General features: G+C 39.5%; 1 protein-coding gene across 1 annotated transcript; it reads right to left on the minus strand.

The window, feature by feature from the left end:
* Window positions 1-5,484: 5,484 nt before the first annotated feature.
* On the minus strand, window positions 5,485-8,362 carry LOC124917348. Its single transcript, XM_047457800.1, has 4 exons — window positions 7,842-8,362; window positions 7,205-7,722; window positions 6,124-7,025; window positions 5,485-5,871 (listed from the first exon to the last, which is right to left on the minus strand). The coding sequence occupies exons 1-4, from the start codon at window positions 8,360-8,362 to the stop codon at window positions 5,485-5,487; spliced, it is 2,328 nt and encodes a 775-aa protein (XP_047313756.1).
* Between the last annotated feature and the right edge of the window lie 1,932 nt (window positions 8,363-10,294).

Raw genomic sequence — 10,294 nt, forward strand, 5'->3', positions numbered from 1 at the left:
TTTATTTAAATATATTATTAAAATATTTAATGTGAGAGTTAAATGATAGATAATAAATATCAAATAAATAAAATAATAATTGTGAGAATATAGATAAATGAGATAAATTAATTTGTAGAGACAGAGAGAGAAATTATTTAATAAGATGAGAGAGAAATTAATTAATAAGAGGAGAGAATACTTTGTTTTAATTATTATTATATTTTTATTTATTAATTCCACATGTCACGTAGACCATCGCTCTCCCCGTCGCTATCTCCCACGCTCTCTATCATTCCTCTTAACTTTATAATTAATTTATTAATTAACATTGTTCCATTTGTTTTTGTAGGGATGCTTGAAAGAAACCAAAAATGGGGAGTCATGGGAGAAGAATGATCAAGATTCATCAAGAAGGGTCAAAATCCATCATGAAAAGAAAGGAGGATTATCCATGAAGAATGATCAAGATCCATCAAGAAAGGGCCAAAAATACAATTCAAGAAGGTCCATTTCGAAATCTATAAGGTCCAAGTCAATGTCAAGACATTAATTTAACTAAGGGATCCAACGAGTGACCCAACCGAAAACTAGACCCAAGAACTGACAAAGAAGCAAGATGGATCCTCCTAGAATCTTCCAGCTGTGTGTCATAAAAAAAAGAAATGAAAAGACTTAGCTATTTTTAAATTCAAATTCAAATGACTAAGTAATGAGGTGTAAATCTTTTTTATGTTTTTCATTATTCCCAGGGATTTTTGGGTAATCCGCTCCCATGCTGCAAACAGTAAAATCTGAACTGAAATTTGTCGCTCTTCTTCTTTCCTCTCGAGCAGGAAGCACACCAGCAGCGTGTGTTGCGTGCAATCTTGTACTAAACGAAACTTTCCATAACAAAAATGAAAGAAAGTCAATCTATTCCTGCAATTGCGGCTAGTCTCGCTACCTCTTTAGTTGCCCCCCCTGCTAAGTCATGATCATTTCTCATTGGCTGAAAATGACACCTCATTTCATTTAATAAAATGTCAAATGAAGAGTCATGCCACATCACAAAAACAAGAGCTTTCTCTAAGTTTCCACATAGGTTACTTAGAGAAAGTCATGACAAACTTTCCCATTTGAATAGGTCTAAGTAAATGAAATAGGTTAGTTAGTAATGCGTTTGGGCATTAGGGTTTCCCTTAGCCTCCATTACAAAATCTCAACCTTACACTAACAATCCATGTTAAAAAGTTAGAAGCTAAAAAGCTCGGGAGAGAAAGGAAGTGCGATCGGCACAAAGACACGATATACACAAGAAAAAGACATGATCAGCACAGGTGGCACAATATTATCTTATGCCATAAGTCATCAAATTTGTGCCGAAATTACCATTAATCAAAAGAAGCATGATCGGCACAAGCGGCACGACACGATCAAGACGGGCGACACGATAGACACAAGAGGCACGGCACGATCGATACGAGTGACCCGGTATTGTCTTGTGCCATTCAATAAGTTTCACTAGTCTAGGGTTTCTTGTGTATTTGAAACTCCACTGGAATTTGTCATCGATTGCGGTTTATCTGTGATCATCTATTAGGGTTTCTGTAATTACTATATTCTTCCATTATGTGGAAGGGGAAGAATAAAAGTAATAATCAAAAAAATTAGGAATATTGTGCTAGAAGGAATTAAGGAAGAAGCAGTAAAGAAATTGAAAGAATTGTTGAAGAAGTCATCAAAGAACAATAGGATACCAACAAAAGTAAGCAATCTACTCCAACTGCTATTGGGAAAATCCTATAGAAAAAAATGCAGGAAATAGGGGGATAATAAAGGAGCTTGGAAGATACGCTATAATGAAAGAGCTAATATGTTTGACTCAAGAATCAGATTATAAAGTTCCTTATGCATGCCAAAATGGGAGAAATTGTCATTAATAAGGAGAAAACACAGCAGATTACAATTCAACTTAACATTCACTATCTTCAAGATTGGACATGCTAAAAAAATATAAAGAAATTGTTCAATGGTCCGTTGCTACAATGAAGGAGCCCTACAATGAAGAGAGAGAGAGACTGTATCACCCTACGATGAAGAACATTATAGATTGAAAAAGATGAGAAAGAGATGAGCAACTGCTCGTTCATTCAGAAAATACTTGATACTCATCTAAAGAGAGATTACTGATTATATATGCTCAGCACATTCTCTTTAGGGTTAAACAACTGGCCTAACTAACTGGGTCAGAATTTAAGAAAGACATAAGTTCAGGGGCAGAAATAAAGAAATATTAAAACAGAAAAGACAATAAAAAGAAAAGGAAAAACAAATGATATTCTTCATCAGGTTGCTGTGATGTCGCCACGTGTCTCCATAGTCTCCGTCGGATCCTTTTTAGTTACAGTTCGTATCAATACCTTCTCCATCTGAAATTCGACGTCCCCGGCGAATTCATGTAGACATCTACTTCGTCTCCAAATTAAAACACGCAGATTACTCCATCGTTCTTGCCTTGAAATCATAACTCTTCCTAAACTTCTCCCTCTCACCAACAAATTCACCTATTTCCTTCTCTTGAATCTTTATAAAGTTTGTTATTTCATCATTTCTAGATGAGCTATTTGGATAATGATTGGAAAACTGTTTCTTCACCTCTCGTTTATCTTGCTGCATTTTCTCAAACTTAGTTTCCAGTTCTACTCTGGCTTCATGAATCATCTTCATTTGAGCACTGAAGCAGTCTTCTTGAAACACAAACTCTTCATTGGTTTCTTCGTAATGTTTTTGAACCTCATCTTACCGATGCGATACCTCCTTAGTCTTTTGCAGCTTTTCACTAACTATACCAAGTGATTTTTCGAGACCTCTAGATCGCATCTGTTCTCTAGCCAACCTATCCCTAGACCACATGAGTAGCTGATTGTCTTCATTCACTTGCCTTGTCTGCTTCAAAACCATTTCATTATCAGACTGCAACTCATATTTCAGCTTCCCCTTTCCTTGACAATGTTGGTTGAAGACATCCATGTCTTTATTATCTGCCATGAATCCATAGAGTTGACACTTTCCACCAAGATAGAACATGACAGAATTGCGATAAGCTTCCATGTGTCATGTAGCTGAGCTATCGAATATCATAATACTCATCCCACGGTGACCTTGAGGTCCATAAGCATGTTTAGCTTTTGAAATATTGTATTCATGGAAATATTACAGAAGCTCTGGATTTCCCATGCCTATCCACTTTTCATCTTCACCTTTTTTGAGTTTTGTGTTCATAATATTAACTATGGGAGGCCACACAATTTCGCGATCTTTCATTGTTTGATGTGAAAGACCCATCCATTGGCCAAATGCTTCAACAGCTGGACAATCGGGGCTCCTCGAATCTTGCGTTCTTCATCCAATAGTGTCGCAAGCTCGCAATGTAGCTTCATCCTAATCGCCCCCTTTGATGCATGCGTGACAATCGATGGCAAACCTTTATACCAGTAAATCGCACCTGGACCATCCTGGCATGCCAGCCAGTGCCACTGTCTGGCTACATCATTCATTTCCTCATTCAAACATTTATCAAATATCTTAAAGAAATTATCTAACATCTTCTGTTTCTTCCTAGTTTCATGGCTCATCTCACTTGCACATGAATCATACACATCATTGTCAGAATCATCAAGTACATCATACTCATCAGACTCATGATTATTGAAAACTGTTTCCTTAAAAACTTGCACATTGGCAGCAGCAACAGTAGAAGCGGCAGCCGTTGAAGACCAATTCCATCCATTCTGAAGAGACAGACCAATTGCAGGCCCTAAAGCTGCCAAATTGTTACTGAAACTATTTCCTCTTCCTGCCTTTGGTTGTTGCCAACCCTTACTTGCACTTTTCCCATTATTCCCCCAAGCTTTAGGTGGGGAATTCACAGTTTGTTGATTCCATTATTTTTTGGGTTTGTTCAAAGAGTTATTCTTGGACTTACGAACACTCGTCTCCCATTCACCACCTTCAGAGTCCATACTTATATCAGCAACATTCTTACCTAGCTCCTCCACCTTCCCATTTGACATTGAATTAGGATAATTACTACCATTCTTTGGAGTACTGAACCAAAATCATCTTCATCCGAGAATCCCATTGCAATTATATTATTTGTACTGTAAGTCAGATCCAAATCAAACCCCCCTCCTGATATCTTTTCTTGTTTTGGAAAACAACAGGATGAGCTTTGACTTGCAAACCCTTCACTGTAAAGAGAGTATGTGCAGACTTAATATCATTCATATGGGATGATTCCTCTAAAGTAGAACTGAATGACTGAGGGCTTTTAAAGTGTTCATCCTCATGGGTATGTCTGCAGTAGACAGTTTAAATGGTGCATCATTTAATGAATACTTTATTCTGGAATCTGGAGAATTATTATGTTGATTCGTTGGCATACCAGCAGATCCCAAATTCATACTATCAGTGGAGCAATAACAACTCAAGTTATATTTATGAACTAACCTGTTTTGATTTAGGTTCATCGGTTGACTGGTAGACGTGTCACAAATTAAAAGGCCAAAATGTTGTAGGAGTGCTTTCTTGAGTTCTATCATGTCAATACCACTGACTGTTTCCTTGTCTGCACAAACGCAACATACCAGGTTCTAGAGTTTCCCACGAAATGGATCACGACAATTCACCTTAGCAGAGTCGGTGGTGCCACCAACCTTGAAATAGTATTCAGCCGAAATCATCCACCCTTCGACGTTCACTCCATCAAACTTTGGGAACTCTTTTTCTGTCAGTCTCGTTGTAGAAACATATTGTCTATCTATAAGTGGAGTTGCTTGTGAGTAACCCATTGAATCTGCAGCATCATGACTTGTTAAAGTTTGTAAATTATCTTCAATAGATCCCATTTTGTTTTTCAGCCATTCCTGCATTTTGTTTACCGTCTTAGCAAGAGCATCTATTGATACACGCAGCGAGCTGTTTTCCGATTGATGCATGTTGTCTACCATCTTGAGGATCGTCGGCTCTGATACCACTAATAACTCTTAGGAGAACCACACCTTAAAAGCTAGCTTTTAAGGTGTGGTTCTCCTAAGAGTTATCAGAGTTACTATAAAAAGATGGGAAGGGAAGGTAGTTCTTCACCAGGAAGATGAAGAAATCAGGGTTGTGATAGAGAGGAGGTGAGATAAAAGAAAGAGCTACTGCTCATAACATTCAACATGACCCATACGTGAGAAATCTATCTGAGTATATAGTGCTCAGAAGATTCTCTAATTGGTTACAAACTAACTGCTGAGGTGGCCTAACAAACTAGGACCACTTTGTAAAATGATAAACAGTACAGGGAAATAAATGCAGAAAGGTAAAACAGAATAACCAAATGGTTATTTAAAAAGAAAGAAAAGATAATGTTGCTCTCCAGATCCAACGGCTTCACAGCTCCACGTGTAAGATTCTCACCCTTTGATATTTTTAATTGTGTCTTGTAACAATACCCTCTTCTTCAACACTTCGTTGACCTCAACGAAGTCTCACCGACCTCTTCCTTGTCTGCCCCCATTCTAGGATTTTCTCAGGGTGTTCCATAGCCAACGTCTCAGCATCCTCCCAGGAGTTTTCTTCTTCTTCTTTGCCTGACCATTTAACGAGCAACTGACGACGCCGAGTGCCTTCCTTCATCAAGTGTTTTTCAGCTCGAATTTCTTCCGGGATACAGTCTGGAACCACCAAACTAGGTATGTCTTCAATCCTGTTCGGTGTTCCATGATAACTTTTCAGTTGTGATATGTGGAAAACATTATGAATTTTAGCTTCCTGCCCTAGATCCAACCTGTAGGCTACTTCCCCAATTCGTTCTGTTATACGAAATGGCCAAAGAATTTGGGGGAAAGTTTGTGATATGTTTTCCTTACAGAAAGTTGTCGATATGGCTGAAGTTTAACAAGAACCCAATCTTCCAAGAAAACTTTGCTTCTGTTCGATGTTTATCATGAATCTGTTTCATTCTGTTTTGGGCTCTTTGCAAGTGAAACTTGAGCAATTGGAGGGTGGCTTCCCTATTCAACAAGGTGCGGTTTACTTCCTCAATTCGAGAATCTCTGCTAGATAGGGTGTATGAATTGGGGGTTTATACCCATATATAGCTTCGAAAGGAGAAACCTGAGTGGCTGAGTGAAAGTTAGTGTTGTACCACCATTCCGCAAGGGGAAGCCATTGATCCCATTGATTCGGGCGTTGTCCTGCCATACAACGCAGATATGTTCCCAGACAGCGATTGACGACTTCCGTTTGACCATCAGATTGTGGGTGATAAGCTGAAGAAAGGGCTTGATGCACACCCTGCATTTTGAGGAACTCTCGCCAGAACATGCTAATAAAGATTTTGTCTCGGTCACTTATTATTGATAGCGGCATTCCATGGAGTTTGAAGACGTTGTCCAAGAATACTTCTGCAATCTTTTTAGCTGTGAAAGGATGATGTAAACCCACGAAGTGTGCCATTTTGGATAAGCGATCAACCACCACAAAAATCACTGTTTTTCCCCCTACTTTAGGTAAGTGTTCTATGAAATCCATAGATATTGATTCCCAGAATTTATTAGGAATAGGCAGCGGTTGTAGAAGACCCTTCGGAGCCTGTGTTTCTCCTTTGTTTCTTTGACAAACATCGCATGATCGAATATATTCCCTAACATCTCGTGTCATTCCTGCCCAATAATATGCCAATTGCAGTTTTTTACAGGTGACAAGAGTACCTGAGTGACCACCAGTCGGGCTAGAATGCATTGCAGCAATGAGTATCGTTCGAAGCTCAGGATCATAGCCCACCACCTTACCATTTTTCCTCAACGTACCATCTATGAAGGTAAATTCCTTATGAACTTCTTCATTTTCCTGGATTTCCTGGATGATCTTAATTAGATTAGGATCAGTGGCCCATGTTTGATTAATCCTCTGGATGACTGGTGAATGGTAAACTGAAATACCCGCACATTGCACTTCATTACCCCTTCTAGATAAAGCATCCGCAACTACATTATCTTTGCCACGTTTAAATTGTACTGTAAAGTCAAACCCGATCAGCTTGTAAAGCCACTTTTCTTGGGCGGGTGTTTGTACTCTTTGTTCCAGCAGATATTTGAGTGATTCATGATCTGTCTTAACTACGAATGGTTTGTATCGCAGGTAGGGTCTCCACTTCTCGACAGCAAATGTGAGGGCTAACAACTCCCTTTCATACGTTGAAGAAGGACTGTTATCACTTGGAAGGGACCTCTTATGAATGCAATAGGACGGTTTTCCTGCATTAGTACTGCTCCAATTCCACTTCCGCTAGCGTCTGTTTCAACTACAAAGGGAATAGCAAAATTAGGTAATGCTAGAACAGGAGGAGACATCATCAATTGCTTGAGGTGTTTAAAAGCCAGCCCTGCTTCTTCAGTCCAATTAAAATTCCCCTTTTTTAGCAAATCTGTTAATGGTTTTGCTATCAATCCATATTTTCGAATGAATCGACGATAATATCCCGTAAGACCCAAGAACCCTCTGAGTTGTTTAATCGTCGTAGGAGGTGGCCAGGTTTCCATAGCTTTCAGCTTTTCAGGGTCAGCTGCTACTCCCTCTTCACTTATGATATGTCCCAAATATGCTATCTGGATACATCCAAATTCACATTTTTCTCGGTTGAGAAACAGGGTGTTGGTTCTTAGAATCTCCAGAATTTGAGTAACATGCAGCATGTGATCTTCCCAAGTGCGGCTATATACCAGGATGTCATCAAAGAAGACCAATACGAACTTCCTCAAAAACGGTTTAAGAATAGAGTTCATCAGACTCTGAAAAGTGGATGGAGCATTAGTTAACCCAAAGGGCATTACCAGGAATTCATACAATCCTTCATGTGTGCGGAATGCTGTCTTGTGGCAGTCACCGTTTTCATACGAATCTGATGATAGCCCGAACGCAAGTCGAGTTTCGAGAAGAATTTAGAACCATGAAGCTCCTCCAGTAACTCTTCGATGGGAATAGGAAATTTGTCCTTGACTGTAGCTGCATTTAGTTGGCGATAGTCAATACACAACCTCCAAGATAGATCTTTCTTTCTTACTAAGACAACTGGTGCGGCAAAAGCGCTATGACTATGTTGAATGATTCCTTTTTCCAGCATTTCATCCACCATTGTCTCAATTTCGGTTTTTTGTAATGCAGGGTAACGATATGATCTTAAGCATATTGGTTCTGTACCTGCTTTCAAAAGGATTTGGTGATCATGGTCCCGGCCTGGTGGGAGTTCGGTGGGTTTCTGGAATAGGTCTTCAAACGAAGCCAAAATTCCAGCCAGGCCTTTAGGGGCCTCATGAAAACTCACAGCAGCAATCGAAGAATTGTCCTCCTTCATCAAGTGAGTTCCTTACTTGTACTAGTGCTGCCATATTTCCTTTTTGCAGTAGTTTAGGCAGTTTGTTACCCTCCATTATGTTGATCTTTGTTTGATTAATTCCCTGCAGACATTTAATATTCCTTCTCGTTCATAAGTCAATGTGAGTTTCTCAAAATTCCATGATGATGGCCCTAAGGTTATAAGCCATTCAATGCCCAAAACCACGTCATAACTGGACATAGGTAACACCCGCATGTCAGTTGTATATTCATCACCGTTCATGGTCCACTTCAAGCCTTGACAGCAACGGTCACTTACCAGGTTTGATCCATCACTACCTTTACTTGTAGAGCTTTAGTTGTAACAATAGGGTGGTGAATGTTTTTGAGAACCCTACTGCTAATAAAATTATGAGTACTACCAGTGTCTATGAGAATAACAACTGATAGTAGCCCAATCTTTCCCAGAATTCGCAGGGTTTGATAGTTCTTCGATCCAGACAAGGCATGGAGAGATATGGAAGGTTCTTCACAGTTCGGCGTGGACATAAGAGTATTCAGGTTAGCGGTTTCAGTTATTTCAGGTATGTTCTCACTTTCTCCGTTTCATTCACTAGTATCATAAACAACTTGGCTTTACACTTGTGATTGGAATCGTATTTCTCATCAAGTATAACAGAGACCTTTCTTCTTCTATCATCAAGAACTTTAGGATCCATTTGTTGCATATACCTCTGTCTGGGATTTGGGTTAAAAGGGGAAGAGTAAGAGTAAGAGGGGTTAGGGTGATATGGTTTGGGATGATTAGACAAGGTAGGTTTCGGATAGGAGGGTGTGGGTAAGATTGTGGACTAGGACTGTATAAGTAACCACTACTCATCAATGATTTGTAGGTGGCTTCTTGAACCTTGGCTACTGCCATAGCATCGTTTAGAGACTGAGGTTGCAACAGCCGTACCGAGTTAGCGATCTCTTCTCTAAGACCACTTAGATAGCAGTCTATATATTCATCCGGCATGTGTATAAGTTTCTGAGAAATAGTCATGTACCTTAGATTATAATCTTGAACAGTTTTGGTTTGTTTCAGATTCATCATTGCCTGATTGGGGTATCACAAATCGATGGGCCAAATTGCTGAAGCAGCGACTGCTTGAGATTTAACCAAGTTAATGCTATTGTTTGATTTCTGGTTTGCAGAAACGACCCGTACCAGTTTCGAGCATCCCCCGAGAAGTGAATAGGAGATCTCCACCTTAGTTGCATCTGTGGTGCGATCGACTCTAAAGAACTGTTCTGCCGCTATAATCCAGCCTTCAACGTCCACTCCATCAAATTTAGGAAAATCAACTTTCGTGAGTCTTGTAGGCAGAACATACGGCCTATCCCTTGGCGCACCTGTTCGTGAAGACCCTGCACCATCCTGAACGATCACCGTTATCCTTAGTTGCCAAGGTATGTAATTGTTCTTCGATGTATCCGACTTTAGTCTCCATCCATTTACGTACTTCCATTATCGTCTGGTTCATTGACTCTACCGATACACGCAGGGAATCGTTATCCGATTGATGCCTTGTTTCGACCATCGTGAAGATCGACTGCTCTGATACCAAATGATACACAGTTACTAGAAAAAGATGGGAAGGAAGGTAGTTCTTCACCAGGAAGATGAAGAAATCAGGTTGTGATAGAGAGGAGGTGAGATAAAAGAAAGAGCTACTGCTCATAACATTCAACATGACCATACGTGAGAAATCTATCTGAGTATATAGTGCTCAGAAGATTCTCTGAATTGGTTACAAACTAACTGCTGAGGTGGCCTAACAAACTAAGGACCACTTTGTAAAATGATAAACAGTACAGGGAAATAAATGCAGAAAGGTAAAACAGAATAACCAAATGGTTATTTAAAAAGAAAGAAAAGATAATGTTGCTCTCCAGATCCAACGGCTTC

Source organism: Impatiens glandulifera, unplaced genomic scaffold (assembly GCF_907164915.1).
Source record: "Impatiens glandulifera unplaced genomic scaffold, dImpGla2.1, whole genome shotgun sequence".
In the NCBI taxonomy this organism is placed as follows: Eukaryota; Viridiplantae; Streptophyta; class Magnoliopsida; order Ericales; family Balsaminaceae; genus Impatiens; species Impatiens glandulifera.

Excerpts from the sequence above, each read along its gene's own strand:
- LOC124917348 (XM_047457800.1), bottom strand. The coding sequence starts at position 8,362 with ATGAAGGAGGACAATTCTTCGATTGCTGCTGTGAGTTTTCATGAGGCC. Across the intron at positions 7,026-7,204 it reads GATAACAGTCCTTCTTCAAC|TACAATTTAAACGTGGCAAA; the intron begins GTATGAAAGGGA and ends TTGACTTTACAG. Across the intron at positions 5,872-6,123 it reads ACTTTCACTCAGCCACTCAG|GAAAACATATCACAAACTTT; the intron begins GTTTCTCCTTTC and ends ACTTTCTGTAAG.